The 19,498-nt window shown below is 36.6% G+C and overlaps 1 protein-coding gene across 39 annotated transcripts in view; it reads left to right on the top strand.

Annotated features, from left to right (window-relative positions):
* The window catches only part of LOC123867727 (calcium-activated potassium channel slowpoke), a 114,924-nt gene that overhangs the window by 57,301 nt on the left and 38,125 nt on the right, over nt 1-19,498 (top strand). For 2 of the 39 annotated variants that reach the window (XM_045909946.1, XM_045909945.1), the window contains exon 2: nt 9,886-9,890. The exons of the other annotated variants lie outside the window; for them this stretch is intronic. In XM_045909946.1, coding sequence (XP_045765902.1) covers nt 9,888-9,890 — 3 coding nt within the window. In that variant the 5' untranslated portion in view covers nt 9,886-9,887. The remainder of the gene's footprint in view (nt 1-9,885; nt 9,891-19,498) is intronic. 39 annotated transcript variants of the gene reach the window in all.

Here is a 19,498-nt window from a genome sequence, read left to right as displayed (position 1 = left end):
TTTTATGGTTACAGATTTATTGATACCTAAAATACGCCGATTTCGTCCCTCACTGATGATCATCAAAACCTCTACTCAAAACCTCTAAGGTACTTCCCGAAGTCCTAGAAGACTGAAATTTGGTATGTAGACTAGAAATTGACTACAAACTACAGGAAAATTAAGAAATTGGAAATGCCCCCCCTCTACGCCTCTTATGGGTGAAGCAAATCAGTAAATTCTGTTGCTAGAATGCTGATATTTTCAGGATAAGATGTCCTAGGCAGATTTATTAAACGCATTGAGTATCAATTGTCTAGCCTTTATAGTTTCAGATTTATTGACAGTCAAAACTTCTAGTCTGTAATTCTAGGGTACTTCCCGAAGTCCTAGAAGACTGAAATTTGGTGTGTACACTAGAAATTGCATACAAACTACAGGAAAATTAAGAAATTTGAAATTTTCCCCCTCCACTCCCACGTATGGGGGAAGCAAATTATTTGTAAAGTCTATCGCTAGAATGCTGATATTTTCAGAATAATATGTCCTTGACAGACTTATCAAACGTACCAAGTATCAATTGTCTACCTGTTATGGTTTCAGATTTATTGCCATTCAAAACCACTCTAGTCAAAAGTTCTAAAGTACTTCCCTAAGTCCTAGAAGACTGAAATTTGGTATGTAGGCTAGGGATTTCATTCAAACAACAGGAAAATAAACTTTTCCCAGTCTGTACATTTAAAAAATGTGTTTCCTGAAGTCCTAAAAGACTGAAATCTGATATATGTATCTGCTTTAAAATTGAGTTGCAAGATTCCACCCAAAAAAACATAGTTACATACATTGCAAGTGGAATAAAAGCTTTTAAAAAAAGAGGTAACAATAGAGAGTGGGCCATGAAAATGATGTAGGTACCTACAAAAAATAGATCCAAAAAAAAAATCTAGGGCACCTGCCAAAAAGAAATGAAATCCCACCAAAAACATTTCATGTAAAATGTTGCCAAGACTCACAAGTTCATAATGCTTTCACTGTTAAAAAGTTATGAGATCTCTAGTAGAGCCAAGCCCCTAGCTGAGCTTAGAATTGTGCTGGCCATGGGACCTATCCCAAGTCCAAAGTATATAGCTCTTAAATGCTCTTGAGTATATCTCATTTATAACAATAAAGAACAAATAACTCTACTTACAAGCTCTGATTTTACAAACCCTAAATCTTGGTTAAAAAAGTACGGCTTGGCCGTTTAATGTTCGTGAAACTATTACATGACATAACATATTATATTAAGGTCATAAGGAATAGTTTGTTCGACAATTACTAATTTTTATTATACTTCATGATTGTCGCACAAGCTATTCCGGGCTTAAATGTCATATCAGATAAAAGTACCACGAACATTAAACGGTCAAGCCGTCCTTTTTTAACCAAGATTTAGGGTTTGTAAAATCAGAGCTTGTAAGTAGAGTTATTTGTTCTTTATTGTTATAAATGAGATATACTCAAGAGCATTTAAGAGCTATATACTTTGGACTTGGGATAGGTCCCATGGCCAGCACAATTCTAAGCTCAGCTAGGGGCTTGGCTCTACTAGAGATCTCATAACTTTTTAACAGTGAAAGCATTATGAACTTGTGAGTCTTGGCAACATTTTACATGAAATGTTTTTGGTGGGATTACTTTGTTGTCTGTCTGTCTGTCTGCCTGTCAAGAAACCTATAGGGTACTTCCCGTTGACCTAGAATCATGAAATTTGGCAAGTACGTAGGTCTTATAGCACAAGTACAGGAATAAATCTGAAAACCCCGAATTTGTGGTTACAACATTAAAAAAAATTAAAATGTGTTTTAATTTTCAAACTAAGATAACTATACAAAGTGGGGTATAATTTTTATTCATAATAGTTTTTGATTTATCGTGCAAATTGTTGGAAAAAATACCCGAGTACGGACCCTCAGTGCGCGAGTCTGACTCGCACTTGGCCGGTTTTTTTAAATGCATAGTGTTAGGTATATTTTGTACGATGGTACAGAACCCTTCAAGTGCGAGTTCGGCTCGCATTTGACCGATTACAAAGCCGTTAGTTAACCACAAGACATTAATCGTCGTTGAGTCATTGGCTAAACAGTTAAACACATTTAAGCGTCCTTACATCGAAGATAAAAGTAGAATTAAAGTAAACGTCATTACTCTTTAATGGCTAAATAACGGCTTTTATTTCGAGTAGGCAGGAACCCTCATTTTTAACTCCCGACCCAAAAAGAGGGGTGTTATACGTTTGACGTGTGTATCTGTGTGTCTGTGTATCTGTGTATCTGTGTATCTGTCTGTGGCATCGTAGCGCCTAAACGAATGAACCGATTTTAATTTAGTTTTTTTTTGTTTGAAAGGTGGCTTGATCGAGAGTGTTGTTAGCTATAATCTAAAAAAATTGGTTCAGCCGTTTAAGAGTTATGAGCTCTTTTCTAGTTTTCTTGTAGTAAAGAAGGTTAGATAACCGTTAGGTTCATAATATTATGTCAATAGACAAATGTCAAGCTGTCAAGATGGACGTTGCCTAAATACATAATTATTTATTTGAAAATGATGTTTTGGAAAACTCAAATACTTTGGATCGTCGGGGGTGTTATAAATTTTTAATTTACACTTGTTACGTAGGACATTTTCTTCGACTTTTAAATGGTTTCACTGCTCTTTCGGAAACAGTAGGTAAGCGGTTTCTGCACTGGAGAAAAATATTAAAATACTAGGAGATGCCCGCGGCTTCGCCTGCGTGGATTTCGTTTTTTTAGATCCCATGGGAACTCTTTGATTTTCCGGGATAAAAAGTAGCCTATGTCCTTCCCCGGAATGTATTCCAAGTTTGTACCAAATTTCATTAAAATCGGTTCAGCGGTTGGGCCGTAGCAGACAGACAGACACACTTTCGCATTTATAATATTAGTATGGATTAAACGCTATCTTATATAATTTGAAACTGTGCAGCTCAAAACAGTTTTTTTATTCCTACAATCTACAACTACGTTTTACTATAAGTATATATTTATATCTATTACGGTTCTAGGGAAACAAGTTAAAAAATCTGTCAAACTTAAAAAAAATTAAAAAGATCTCAATACATTACAATCAATTAATAAGCATTACAATCAAAATTAAAATGATTCTGTATTCAATATGGATGCATTAAATTTAATTAAATACATCGTTGAACTACAAAGTGGTTATTGCAATGTATCGGTGTACTTTGCTTTCGTACGAAAGATATAATTCATATTATAATATGCGGGATAACTATAGGCGTGTTGCGACAAAGAGAGAAAAAGAGTAGAGTGGCTATTTGAAAACATGTTCTTACCAAACTTTTTAAAGTTGATGTCTTTTGTCCACTTTTGTCACTGGTGGTATTGAGTTTTACCCTAAACCTCCATTCACATCATTTCTTTTTGTATCTTTGTTAATTCTAAGTCGGCTAGGCTAGGCTATGTCCCCGTGCGTGTCTAACGTGTGGCAAATAAACCCTATTTATTACAATTTTCGAACAACTCACCTACGGGCGATTTCTTTTATAAGCAGAAAAGATTTTACCGAAAGCCAAAATACCAATTTTTATGAACTTTGAGAGACTTACTTGAATGAAAAATGACGGATTTCCAAATAAACTTAGCTGTACAAACTGTAATTGTTCATCAGAGCTGTATATTCACCAGACGCTATTCAAGTGATGACACTGCCTCAACCTGAGGCATGCGGACTATATTTCAAGCCTCAAAAGAACCTCATTTGAGACAGATGCATATACGTATCCATTGAGACACTCCCAAATCGCTTCTACTACTCGACCTGAGGCTGCCGAAAAGGATACATTTAGCAGCATTTTTTTTACTAACTCCAAATAAACTTTTTCTGACGAATAAAGACGATCTGGCAGTTTTCATATTTGGAAAATGACTTTATTCGTCAGATAAAGTTTTTTTGGTGATTGTGAAACTGGCTCTGTGTTTAAGATAGGATATCACTTGATTGCTTTATCGCATCTGTCGCTAACATAACGTTTAAATATCCTAGTTCTGCGGCCTATTTACGACGATTGCTGTGCAAGGGATTATTTGATTTTAAGTGTGTATACCGCTGGTAAATAAGGTTGTTATTTGTTTGGCGGGATTGTATCAACGCGCGGCGATGTCGCATGGTGTGACACGCGGTTTAAATATAGGCGGTTAAATATAGCTCACTCACATGGACTGTGGACATCGTCTCCGGTTTTGATTGTAAAACATACATTGGTGAGAGAATTCCTTGTCCCATTGACTAATCTTTTAGTGCTGTCGTCTTAGTTTCAATATATAGACATCCACTGAACAATCATGTAGATAAGGTAAACGATTTCTCATACATCTATGGTTGGGCCTTTCCCTCATGCAAGGGTCGCCACAGATCACAAATGTCTGGCCTGGCCTGTTATGTCCAGTGACTCCTAGCTTGCTTGAGATTCATCCATAAAGGAAAGTTTCCCAACGCTACGCTATCCGAAGCTGTATCTACATTCAAACAATTTGGGAACGTCTACCTATGGGTTCTTTGGTAGGTATAAGCCATTGTCAATTCAGCTCGGCGAGCTATGTCCATGTCAGTTAATCTCTAGTTTAACGATCGTCTCATATTTTCTAAGATCATAGAGGTTTCCAAGCAAGGGCTCCCTCCATCGCCCGTTGAATTACTCTGATATGAACAAGCGTCACTAGCAAATGCGTCATCGTCATGCGGTACTCGACCAAGCTTGACGGTCAGCCAGAGATTTTTTTACGCTCATGTACCATCCTCTTCATTTCCGAGTAGGTAAATATTATGTCAGACTCAGGTCCATTGCCATATATCATCGAACGACTTCTTCCTTTGTCATCCAGTTGCCTTTTTTCCCAGCTATCATACCTTCGAGGATTCAACCGTGGAAACTTATAGACGGATCAGTTATAAGTGATCAAAAAAGGCAACCTTCCCTCGTAAACCAAATTTCTCGAAAATATTATTAACGTTTGAATGAGCATGTAACGATTATTTTTCTAGTAAGAAACAGTTAAAAATTATTTTGCTATAATCCGCCCACAGAAAAAATCTGTATGGTCAAACATGCAGTTACAAGCTAAGCACCGCTTACCTCCCCAACCAAGCAATAAAGCCAAGTTCCCAAGCAAGCACTGCCACCACCACTCACATGCACCACCACACAAGACTTTTCCACTACTCTCGACGCACGTTTCGCCCCGACACCGGAGCATCCTCAGGAGATTTCGACTTTACAATGTTGTATTGTCTAGTAATTATTTTTCTTAAAAAATCTATTTTGTTTCTGTAAATATAGGTATATACCTAGATAAAGATGTAGAATTGTAGATATACCTAAAAGTTGAAAGAAACTCCGTAGTTCGTAGCCTAGAAGATCTAGAGTATTTCCTCTTTCGCTACTTAGGTACTTATATTTGAATTTCCGCATTTACAAGGGGTCTATTGTCTGTAAAGACGAGAAAAGTGGGACTTGACTGTTTAGTAGTAGGTACCTACAATAAGATACGAACGTATTCGGAAAGAACTAGAAATTCTTTACAATGTAACAATGTAGGTACATAGGGTTGGGTTTTTAATGAAAACTATTATGTGAAATTATCATTGTTTTATTGCTTGGCTAGCTTGTAATATGAAAACACGAAACTAACATCAAATTAATATTCTTGTAGGTGCGTACTCGTAGGTACTTCATTGATTCAATTATCCAAAGCTCCAAGCCCTCTTTGGCGTTAGTTTCATCTTCTCAGCTTAACTACGATGTGGGTGATCAAGGATAACTCCGTCGTAAAATCGTTTCTGATTAAGTTTAGGCAACCACACCGTTTTATTTTTAACATCGGTTCTATCCATATCGTTACTTTATTGTCAAGTACTGAAACTCGTACTTCAGCCCGGCTAGCATGGGCAGTAGATAAAAATTATATCCCCCGATTATATCCACTGATGTCATAGAAATCAGTGGATATAATCGGGGATATAATTTTTATCTACTGCCCATGCTAGCCGGGCAGTTCTTGACAATGACAAACCTTTTCAGACCTAACCTTGCAGTAAGTTGCACTAGATTACAACACGGTGTTATTCAAGGGGCGGACCTACAAATTCCATAAAGGCCGGCAACGCATTGGTGGTTCCTCTAGTCCGGTCGACCCTTCGTCGGTTTACGCAACAAAAATTGTCTAGAGAGTTATATCGGTACCCTATAGGAACGTGGAAAACTCCAAATTAAAATCGTTGATATTGTTTGTAACCTACATTTTGTGATTAAATGGAACAAAGAATTTGTGTAGGTACACGAATGAAAATTCTGTGTCTATAGAGGAATTTTCTTTTGAGTTTCGACAATAGGTTTAAATTAGGCGCGTTTGGGCGCTCAGCGGAATTGTACAAAGCGCTGCTCGCTTTATACCAGAGCTTTGAACAATAAGGGCGGGACTGCGCAACTGAAGCGCTATTTAGGCGCAAACGTAACAAGCGCCTTGGGCGCTGCTTCTCGAAGCTTCGTCATTAAATTGTAGCAACGTAAGACACAGAATATTGTGTAAGGTCCGATGGTCGGTTTAATTAGGGGCAACGTAAACAGACGGCGTGGCACTGGAGTCTCGAGTTATTTTGATAACCACCTAAACTCAGCTTTATATACTTTCACACATTTTAAAATTAGTATAAAAAATCAGGAGTTTCTAATCGTGGTAAAACTGGCGATGGGTGGCTATAGAGACAGAAATCGGTGAAAGACTAGAGGACTCTTTTGCCAGGAGGCACACCGAATTCGAAATATATTTCACAAACGAAAAGCCGGTCAAGTGCGAATCGGACTCACACACGAAGGGTTCCGTACCATCGTACAAAATTTAAGTAACACTTTTATGTTACACTTATTATTATTAACATTGCGAGCTAATGACTGACTGCGCCATCTATATGTGATTTAGTAAATTAATTTTTTCGTGAACACGTTTTTAATTTTTTTTTGTGATGTAACCACAAATTCACGGTTTTTGGATTTTTTTCTTTACTTGTGCTATTAAGACCTACCTACCTGCGTAATTTCATGATTCTAGGGCAACGGGACGTATGTACCCTACAGGTTTTCTTGACAGACACGACCGACGGACAGACAGGCAGATAACGAAGTGATCCTAAAAGGGTTCTCCTTTTAGGATCCTTTTGAAATACGGGACCCTAAAAATACTACCTTTAGCATATACATACGATTTTACTTGGAAGCCGTCCAAATAGGCATCACCTGCAGCCGTGAAGAATAAATCGCACAGTTGGGCGTACACGAATATGAATTTAATAAAAATTCCGACCCATTGAGGTTGTCGCTTACGAATATATTCACGAGCCAAGACTACAATATTTTCAATATGGGAATTCCTATCGTTTGTGATTTCTGTAACTTTTTAGTTAACTTCGGAATTTTTCAGAACTGATAAATAGGTGATTATCTTTTTCGTACCCTTAATCGAGATAATTCGAACAGAAGATTTTACTGAGTCAGTATAAGAAAGTAGGAATGCTTTCGATCATAAGATAAGATACCAATAGATCTATGCCTTTAATGTCTTTATTATGTAGCCTTGTTTTTTCGTCTTTACCTCTTCTTTCCAAAAGCCTCTGTTAGTTGTTTGACAACGGATTCGAAAATCTAGGTATGACTATCTACCCTAAAAACTATTATAGCCTGACGCTTAGGTATAGTTACCTACTTACGAAGAACTCCACGATATATAATTTTATGAGTCGCCGTTTTTCCCCCACAGTTTGTTTGTGAAAGGCCGCCCAGCCGTAAATATTGGCTTGATCGAAGCGCCAAATACGTTCTACTTGGACCCAGTCCAAATAGGCTTCACAAGCAGGCTGTGAGGAAGAATTCGTATTTCGCACAATAGAGCTTATGTGAATATGTAAAATTAATGAGGGGGCCTAAAGATTTAATAATACGTGAATCTCTCTTATCATAATGTTGTACAGCAGCAAAATTCAAAATTCAAATTATTTTTATTCAATTAGACTTTTACAAGTTCTTTTGAATCGTCAAAAGCATCTACCACTGGTTCGGAATGCCTTTCCTACTGAGACCGACAGCGTCATTCTAACTCAACAACTAAAATGACATGTCTTAAATGTTTTGCTATCCCTTCCCTTCCGTAATGCTCTGCGCGAAAAAGGATAGAACTAGCTTACAATCTGGAATTTTTTAACCCCCGACCCAAAAAGAGGGGTGTTATAATAAGTTTGACGTGTGTATCTGTGTATCTGTCTGTGGCATCGTAGCTCCTAAACTAATGAACCGATTTTAATTTAGTTTTGTTTTTTGTTTGAAAGGTGGCTTGATCGAAAGTGTTCTTAGCTATAATCCAAGAAAATCGGTTCAGCCGTTTGAAAGTTATCAGCTCTTTTCTAGTTACTGTAACCTTCACTTGTCGGGGGTGTTATAAATTTTAATTTACACTTGTTAGAGACTATGTACAACAGTCACTCTCCATCCATGTCTTGAATTATATCCTGCAAAAAAACGTCGACCCGTTGCTCCGTTGCAGCGTCATTACAGGATACACCAATAAATAAACACACTTATGGGTAGTGACTAGTGATTATACAAATTTAAGAATACAGCCTATTAGCATGAATTTATAGTCAACGCTAACTTAATATAAGCGTCAACTTGGATTGGTATTAACGGTAAAAGTGGAACAGACACGAGGACAGACGACATCGAGTACCAACCGACACTGATACGATAAACCCCCTAATAGGCGGGGTCAAGGGAGTGGAAAACCTATACGCGCTGAAGATCTTTTTGACTAGCCTCAAAAAAGGAGGAAGTTTTTAACCCAAAAACAGTTTACTTTTTAACCCCCAAACCAAAAAGAGGGGTGTTGTATTGACGTGTGTATCTGTGTATCTATCTGTCTGTGGCATCGTAGCTTCTAAACTAATGAACCGATTTTAATTTAGTTTTTTTTGTTTGAAAGGTGGCTGCATCGAGAGTGTTCTTAGCTATAATTCAAGAAAATCGGTTCAGCCGTTTGAAAGTTACCAGCTCTTCTAGTTATTTCTGTAACCTTCGCTTGTCGGGGGTGTTATAAATTTTTAATTTACACTTGTTACAATATAAGCAGTCTGGGCGATAATGGTGATTTTTAACCGACTTCGAAAAAGGAGGAGGTTCTCAATTCGTCCGAATCTTTTTTTATTATTTTTTATTATAGGTACTTACCTATTTCTTGCCCGGATAGTGCTTTTCCCAATCTAAGAGATATGAACAGCTGTTCATACCGAGTAGGAGGTACGGCTGAATTTATTAATTATAAATAAGGCACGGAACGATGTTTGACTGATAAAATTTATTCGATAATTTTATTACGGATCCCTGCGTTTTATTGCCCATTTACTTAAACCCATACGCTTGTGAAAATATTCGCGGACGGGCAATATTTTGGTAAATAGGATAGGGTTGTGCCTTTTCATTGAAAATTCGGTTGTGAGGTCGTTTTTTCCCGTGATATAATATAATTTCCCAACACTTCAATATACGTATATTATAGGTGAATATTAATGTAGAACTGGCCAGTAAAATAGTAGTATTCAATAGAATAGAATAAAATATTTATACATTAAAATACTGACGATGACGTCACTCCTATTATAGTGCACCCCTTTTCTGTTATTTGACAACTACCCCCACGACCAGATAAAACGCTTCTAACAACTTATCTATTTTTGACTTTATTTAATCACTAGCGACCCGCCCCGGCTTCGCACGGGTGGACATTTATTTTTTCTATTTTCCGGGATAAAATATAGCCTATAAGGATTCGGAAGAATCCCTCTAAGTAATGGTAAAAGAAATTTTGAAATCGGTCCAGTAGTTTTTGAGCCTATTCAATACAAACATACAAAAATACAAAGGTTTCCTCTTTATAATATTAGTATAGATAGCGAGCATAATATGAGCAGGTGGGCGGCAGATTGTAAATGATTGCCGCCGCCCATAAACATTTGCAGCACCAGAGAATCGCCAATGTTTCGCTGACTTTCAGAATTTTTGATCCGCCCTTCGAATAAGCCCTGTAAGACTAGATTTAAATGTGGTTCTGGTGGCAAGCCCAACTTCCTAAGACACTTACGAAACCCTATATGATGTAAACGGTTTTGGTTTGTAACCCTAATAGGTAGTTAATTTTCGCTTCTTTCCCATAGGTTTTCCTCGCGAAAAGCTCGTAAAATTGTAACGTAGGTATAAACAAGTGTACGTATTTATTTAATTGGCCGCGGAAATGTTATTTCATGTTCAGTGCTCGTGGCGTTTTGTTGATTTTGTTGCAATTAATACGCATCTTGACTTTTGAAATTTTACGGTTTGAAAATTAAACGTACCAGCTGTTGCTTCAACGTTTTCGTACATTTTCAGTTGGGAAAGAAAATAATGTGGCGTAGCTGGGTAAAGGCCTCTTTTTATTGAAGACCTCAATTTTTTTGTAAAAAATTTACTTTTTTGCAATTTTACTGGACCGATTTTGATACTTCAGTCTTTTTTTATTATTTTAAAGGGCGTCCTTTTATTTAACGTTCCTTTTTCAAAATCCGTAGACCTATAGGTAGGCTGCTATAGCAAAGCTTCATTTTTTTGAAGATATGCTGGATTGCTGGCATCACGTATTAATGCCAGAGTAATGTAAGATATTCCAAGTTAAGTTTGACTTAGGTAAGCTTTATAAAAGCAAACTACACTAGCATACACACTTTAAACTTTCTTCATTACGCAATGTAACAAAGTCTTAAACAATTTTTTTCTTTCTGTCATTAATTTTCGTTGGTAACTTAAAGAGCAGAATAAATACTAAGTACTACTAAAGATATATATTATAGTTTATCATAAGTAAGTTTTATCAAATAAATTCTTGTTTCGCAACTTCGTTCGCGTGGATTTACGTTTTAGCAAATTTTTTAAAACTTAATTTACATAAACTAAATTAAATAAGTCGGAGGCTTAGTGCAAATCAAACTAACATGTAAAACTAAATATAGAAAAATCTGAGAGATAGGCATTTGCAATAGCTATTTCAATATAAAAGTTATTATGAATGAACTCTGATCTCAATAGCCAGTGATGTTGAATGAGAGCAGACCGAGCCGTTTTATCTTTTATCAGTCCAACGAGTTTATACATCTGATTGAATTGTATTGTATCGAATTTTTTAAAATTAATTAGCAATGTTTTCTTTCTTAATTTTTCTTATTAATTCATTTATTGTTTTCTTTTGACTATTTATAGGTCTTGAATGTGTTTATTTTACTTGATTTCAAAGAAATTCTAATACGTATATTCAACGTCGACCATTTCTATGAAGCTTGCTCGTCGAACATGTATCTGCGGGTTAAGATCTCACCTGTAAGATTAGTATTAGTATTTCATAGGATTAAACAAACTGTTCCTCATGTAACTGTTATGCGCGCTGTATTACCAGTCATATTATACATACCAGTCTTAATAATATTAATCCTGTTCGAAGGACCAATTTTGTGAATAACTTTTTCTTTAACTCAGGGTCGTAATACTCATGACTGAGGTCCGTTAACTACATAATGGTACGGTATAAATATTTTTGTAATAATAAAGCAGTTAACACTTACTTAAATCTTCAAGAGATTCCCACTTTCTGTAATAATACTATGTGCGTAACAAAATAAGTAGGTATACGATAAAAAACCTTGTAAGTATTCTTAGCCGAGTCAACAACTTTTACTGAATAGGACATCAAAGTAAGAAAAAGGTTGCTTACTTAACATAAAATGACGACTGTTCGCAAATCGTCAGCCCTTTTAAGTCAAGGCTACAACCTTGCAAGATGGCGTGGCGTGCTATGGATCTGCATAATTGGATTCCTTTAATTGGATTTGCGTTGTACATGCGTACTCAGCTTAATCTAATAACCATTCTCATGATGGGAATGTTTAATTTTTTTTTTTTAAAGAATAGTAGCCATGCTAATCATGACTAATACTCCCCTTTCCCCTCCGATTAAGCGTAAAGCTTGTGCTAGGAGTGGGTACGACAATAGTGCAACGGATGGGGTTTGAACCGCCGATCTCTCGGAATTCAATCCGCTCCTCAACCGTTGAGCTATTGAGGCTCTAATTTAATTAATTATTAATTTAATTAATTATTAATTTAATTAATGTTTAATTTTATTGTTTTCAATGACTTATTGGAATGCCATTTCGCCAGCGTGACATCATCATGATCAACCATCGCCGGCTCACTACAGAGCACGGGTCTCCTCTCAGAGTAAGGGCCCATTTACAACAAGTTAGTGGCCGGATTCGCCGATGTTTAACGGTCCAAAATTGGTCGATGAATTCGGCTAACCGGCCTGATGTAAATGCGCCATGAGAAGGGTTTTGACAGATCACTTACTAGGGCATAGTCTACCATGCTGGTTAAGTGTGGATTGGCAGACTTCACACACCTTTGAGAACAGTTTTGAGAACTCTCAGGCATGCAGGTTTCCTTCATTCTGAGAGGAGACCCATACTCAGTAGTTGCATGCATGGTGATGGGTGGAGAATTGAGATGCTGACTTGATTGTCATCGATAAACTGCAATGATTTGTTTTGCATTTGTTTTTAACCCCCGACCCATAAAGAGGGGTGTTATAAGTTTGACGTGTGCATTTGTCTATGGCACCGTAGCTCCTAAACGAATGAAGCGATTTTGATTTAACTCTTTTTGTTTGAAATATGGCATGATCGAGAGGAGTACCCATACTCAGTAGTGGTGTGGTGATGGGTTGAGAATTGAGATGCTGACTTGACCGTGATCGATAAGCTGCACTAATTTGTTTTCATTTGCTTTTTAAAGAGAATTTCATGCTTTTATCCTGAGGGTACCTTAAAAATAATCCTTGACATGCTTTCGGTGCGGATATCAAAGTATACCTACCTACTGGAATATTCATAATGTGTATTTTCATCTACTAAATTGGTAGACGAATAAGAGCTATTAAAATTTTTAAAAAGTAATGTCATTTGACGGACACCTCGGTGAACGAATTTTCACGTGAAAACCTTGTGAAAACATACGCACCAAACTGAGAGCTTCCTCATTTTTAAACTCAGTTAAAAATTACACTATGTAGGTATCACACTTAATATTATAAAGGAGAAAGTTTGTATGTGTGTGTGTGTGTGTGTGTATGTTTGTTACTCCTTCACGCAAAAACTACTGGACCGATTGGGCTGAAATTTAGAATGGAGATAGATTATACCCTGGATTAGCACATAGGCTACTTTTTATCCCGGAAAATCAAAGAGTTCCCACGGGAATTTTAAAAAACCTATATCCACGCGAACGAAGTCGCGGGTAATGTAGGTATATCTAATACAAGTTAAGTAATACCTAAGCTTTGAATTAATAAACAGTCACTTGGGATACCTGCAATTTGCTAGGGCCTACTTATTCTTTCTTTAAATAAACCTTGATTAAAAACATTTTTCTCTAACTACCATCCCGAACTAAACAATGCACTCGGTAAACTCCTCTAGGGACAATAATTCTTTTTCTCTAGAATCCGGAAGCACAATAAATAACGGACTAAGCTCCCTCAGAGCATTGCATTCAGGCGAGAATTTAAATAGATAATGGGGAAATGAGGCTGGGTTTATATCCTCTGCTTCGCTGTTTTTATGATAATTAGAAATACTTATACCTGAATCCGCAAAAACTTAGAATTTGTCCCGTATTGCAAAATTATTTTGTTTTAGATTACTTACTCTACTAAGTAATAGTAGTAAGTGATAGTGATTTAAGGGTGTCTGGCAAAATATTTAAAAAAAATAGACTTTATACATCGACGTAAGATTTTTTACACCAGTATCAGTTTACCAGTTATCGCCCAAAGCCACCAGGATTCAAACTTCATAGTCGCTGATCGTCCCTTCCTGTGTTGGGGACAATCCGCAGAGAAACTTTCAGCTTTTATAAAATAAGGAAGGTTTGCTCTCTCTATTAGGACAATAGACTAGATGACCCTTGTAATAATATCTCCAGATAAATTAAAACTATGATCCTAGGTCCCAGTTTCTCTTTTTTTTATTATCAGCAGTCATTTTATGTTTTTCTGAAATAAATAAAAATATGGGTCCGACGGTAGATTTAGTATGTACTTACCTACCTAGGTACTTAATTTGCTTTTTTATTTAGTAATTCGATTCCATCTGAAATTCTGGCTAGGCACTTCACCTGGTCTTAGTGTTTTTAATGAAAACGACTTTATTTTTGTAACTATTCCTATACTGAACATTTCTTTGGTTTTCGGTAAAGTGGCACAATATTTTTAGAACTAACATTTGACGGCTGCGAAAACGACACAACTTCCGTTTCAAATGCCACCGCAGCGCGTTGTTTTCATAAGTTTTCCGATAGCAAAATGAAAAACCGGTCAAGAGCGAGTCTTACTTGTACACGAAGGGTTCCATTACACAAAACACATTTTTTTTATTATAATGTGACCACAAATTCACGGTTTTCGGATTTTTCCTTTTATTTATGGTAAGTATAAGATATTGCTACCTATCAAACTTTATTCCAGGTCAACGGGAAGTTATCCTATAGGTTTATGCGACAGGCAGGTTCCTTAGGAACTAAAAAGGAAAAAAGGCACATTTTAAAATGGCGTCACACAGCCGTCATAATCCATGCTTCCATACTATTATTAGATACTAGCATGATGCCCGCAGCTTCGCCCGCGTGGATTAGTCAGATCCCCTGCAGCATCAGGATTGAGGAGTTGGAATCCAAATTTTTTATGAAACAATGTCGCAAAGTTCCTTCTTGACGCAAAAGACGCAAATCGGTTCAGAAATCTCGGAGATTTCGGTGCACTTATGTAGAAAAACACAACTCCCTTTTTGAAAGTCGGTTAAAAAGTAGCCTATGTTACGCCCTGGTCAATTCTCTACTTATCTGTAAAAATCCCGTCAAAATCGGTTCAGCCGTTCCAAAGATTAGCCTTTTCAAACAGACAGACAGACAGACAGATAGACAGACAGACAAAAATTTTAAAAACGTGTGATTCAGTTATGGTATCGTTCAAATAACCATATGAGCTTAATATGAGGTAGTTATTTCGAAATTACAGACAGACACTTCAATTTTATTTATTAGTATAGATTTCGGTGCACTTATGTAGAAAAACACAACTCCCTTTTTGAAAGTCGGTTAAAAAGTAGCCTATGTTACGCCCTGGTCAATTCTCTACTTATCTGTAAAAATCCCGTCAAAATCGGTTCGGCCGTTCCAAAGATTAGCCTTTTCAAACAGACAGACAGACAGACAGACAGACAAAAATTTTAAAAACGTGTGATTCAGTTATGGTATCGTTCAAATAACCATATGAGCTTAATATGAGGTAGTTATTTCGAAATTACAGACAGACACTTCAATTTTATTTATTAGTATAGATAAATGCGAAAGTGTGAATGTCTGTCTGTCTGTCTTTCTTCTACCTTTTCACGGCCCAACAGTTTAACCGATTCTGAAGTTTGGTACAGAGTTAGCTTATATCCCGGGGACGGACATAGACTTTTTATCCCGAAAATCAAAGAGCTCCCACGGGATACCTAAAGACCCATCCGCTCAACCGATTTGTATGTGGTAACGAGGTAACTTGCATCCATGTTATTGACAAACAAATTTTTTATCCCGGATAACCAAACAGTTCCCACGGGATCTTCAATAACCTACATCCACGCGGACGAAGTCGCGGGCATCCTCTAGTTATTGAATATTTCCAAAAATACAACATAATAATTATGTTATATTTTGGAAATTACAATTCAAATAGTCAAACGAAAATTGGCAAACAATTTACAGCAAAAAGAACGTAGTCTTTAAACAGAGTATACTAAAGTCGGCTTCATTCATAAAAAAACTACAATTGAGCATTCATTGTGCCAACTTAAAATGTCTACGAGAGAAAAAAGTTAGCAACTGCCCTCACTTAGTGAAGTACCGCCCACTTGGCAACTCTCCGATATCATCTTAGCTAATGGTCGCAAAAAGTCTCCGGTCCCTCCGTATTTTCATTCGCAATAAATCAAGTATTCGCTGCGACGAATTGGTAAAAAAAACCTCCTGATTTATAGCCGTTAATTTATTTCATTAATGTGCTTCGGTGGTTCGTGAATAACAATTTTATGGAGAAACTTTTTTCGTTTCAAGCTATTTTGCATGTAGTTTCAGTGGTGTGTTCCAATATTACTTTTTTCAGCTAATTTCGAGTTTCAGTTGCGATTCCTAGTTAGAACGAAAAGAAGATTATACCACTAGACCTGTGCCTACTCTATTTTCAGATGATTTAAAATTAGCCATTTCATTTAGAAGTCCTCTAATGACTATTTCAACCAATTTAATATTACGATAACTCCAATACTAGGCACAAGCTTGTAAGTTAGGTACCTACCTACGCATTAAATTATTACTCATAAGTCATAATACTTACTCCTCACCTACGCGATGTCTAAAATGCAACGGCCTTCAATGACTTATTTCGCAGGAATGCTAATGAATGCTTCGCAGTACTACCTGACTATACCAACCTCCTGTAGGTTCTCATGTCATCAAATATCTACTCACGAGAACTACTCATTCCACAGGCCCGGCAGTGGTCTTGTGCAGCTTGGATCCAGACGCCCTTAATACTTACTAAATTGTTAAAGTTTAAGGATGGCTGGCAAGGATTGCCGCGATACTGAGTGTCTGGTAATACATGACGTGATTTTTAATATTATTCCGAAAAAAAATATTTGGCTTTATACTTAGACGTAAGATTTTTACACCTTTATTACCTGTTATCTCCAAAAGCCACCATGATCCAAGCTTCATAGTCGCTGATAGTTCTTCCCTGTGTTGGGGACAATACGCAGATAAAATAACGAAGGTCTGGCACGCGCTGGCTCTTAGTCCATACTATCAACACCTCTAAAATTCGTAGTGTATTACAGCTCAAGCTTCGTTTTCAACCCCCGACCCAAAAAGAGGGGTGTTATAAGTTTGACGTGTGTATCTGTGTATCTGTGTATCTGTGTGTCTGTGTATCTGTGTATCTGTCTGTGGCACCGTAGCGTCTAAACTAATGAACCGATTTTAATTTAGTTTTTTTTGTTTGAAAGGTGGCTTGATCGAGAGTGTTCTTAGCTATAATCCAAGAAAATCGATTCAGCCGTTTGAAAGTTATCAGTTCTTTTCTAGTTACTGTAACCTTCACTTGTCGGGGGTGTTATAAATTTTTAATATACACTTGTTCTAGAATTAATAAAAAAATCCCGTCAAAATATCCGACCAGCCAAGAGTGACCGACATTGACGGATTGATTTTATCGCCACTCGCCCGTCATAAGCGCCACGACCTAGATTGTGATTAAATTTTAAAAGTTTGGCAGGCATGAATTTTGTATTAATTTATTTAAAAAAAAAGTTGATATTTTTGACTGCACAGAAATAAAATATAAGAATACTTCCTACCTTCAATTTAAAGCTGAAGCAAGATGAAGCACTTACTTTAAAACATCGATAAAAGATGGCGGCCACAAATAAGCGATTTGGCGATCCTTTAAATATAGAAACGTGAACGTTACTTTCGTCTGAAAAAATCTGAGTTACTCTCGTGTATCTCCTTAAGAAGTTTTATTAAGGTACTTCAAAAAGTTCGTTCAAGAAAATGGTCAGTTGATTTGGAAATGAATAATCGCTAAAAAATGACCACAGCCCTGCAATAAATTTAGAACATTACATCAACCACCCGACCTTATTGGATGAAATCATTATTATTCACCGCACGGGTTCGCGGAGTGAATAATAAGTGATCTTTATGAATATTAATTATTACCTATGCAATACGCGTGGCTGTATGCTAATTCAATCATTTTATTGTAAAGTATTGTTCCACCACTAACGGCCAAAATTAATGCTCAGTCTATCTTTACTTGTCGATAAGTTACTTAGCAACGCTGTTATTTGTCAAAAAGACTTTTGACGAATAACAACATTGCTAAGTATCTCATCGACAGATTACAGATAGATTGATTATTAACAGGGCTCTCTCCGTCACTCGTTTCCACTCGTTTCATACAATCGTAGTTCCAATTTCATTTGAATACTAAGCAACCAAAGTCCATGAAATTTTGCAGACATATTCTAGAAACTAATATCCGTGTCTGTGGTGTTTTAGATTTTTCTAAAAATATGTAGTTTTAAAATTACAGGGGCTCAAAGATTTGTATGAAATTTTTTAAGACCGCGTAACTTTGAAACCGAATATTTTAACAGAAATCTGGAAAACCACAGACATAGATATTAGTTTTTAGAATATGTCTGCAAAATTTCATGGACTTTGGTTGCTTAATATTCAAATGAAATTGGAACTACGATTGTATGAAACGAGTGACGGAGAGAGCCCTCTTAATTTCGGCCGTAAGATGAGATACAAAGTACATAGTTACGTATCGTGGATTTCGTGCTGTTCTATATTAGGCTGGTACAGGTTTCTAACATTGATCTTTTATGTTGCAATTAATCCTCAACACTTATGAGCTCAAAAGAACCGACCAAGTGCGAGTCAGATTCGCGCACCGAGGGTTTCGTACTCGGGTATTTTTGGACATTTTGCACGATAAATCAACTATGCATACAAACAAATAAAAAGTTGTTTTAGAATGTACAGGTAAAGCCCTTTCATCTGATACCCCACTTGGTATAGTTATCTTACTTTGAAAATTGAAAATCCTAATTTGTTCATGAACACATTTTTAATTTTTTTGTGATGTAACCACTTTAGGTTATTTTCCTTTACTGGTGCTATAAGACCTAGGTGCCTGACAAATTTCATGATTCTAGGTCAACGGGAAGTATCTACCCTATAGATTTTTTTGACAGAGTTTCAAGTGATCCTATAAGGTTTTTTCCTTTTGAGTTATGGAACCCTAACAACATTGGGATCGACCACAGTGAGAAGAAAAGCCAACAAAATAGAAAAAAAAAACCTCTTGAATGAAACCCTCAGATCTCTACCTATAATTATCAATATTTGCATTGCATGCATTTTAGATAGGTATACCTACAGCAACTGCGTAGTTGGAGTTATTAAAAAGGTTGAACATTGTGGACAAATGCCAGTTCCTACATTATTTATGTGATATAAAGTCTTCCTGGTATCGCGTCGCCATAACGCTAATTGCAATCACGATGGTGATCATGATAACGTGTATTTAATGAATATGCATTTGTTGGTTATGTATATCATCTTTATAGCTTCTTAAGTTACCAATATTTTTTACCGTTGCTTCTTTGTTTACTGTCGGGTAATTAATAATGCCATTATTATCGTTATATATTTGTAACTATAGTAGGTACGCGACAGGTTGAAATCGGGGTGGGAACGCCCCGTTAA

Source organism: Maniola jurtina, chromosome 8, assembly GCF_905333055.1.
Source record: "Maniola jurtina chromosome 8, ilManJurt1.1, whole genome shotgun sequence".
Lineage (NCBI taxonomy): Eukaryota > Metazoa > Arthropoda > Insecta > Lepidoptera > Nymphalidae > Maniola > Maniola jurtina.
This window is presented reverse-complemented; position numbering and strand designations above follow the sequence as displayed.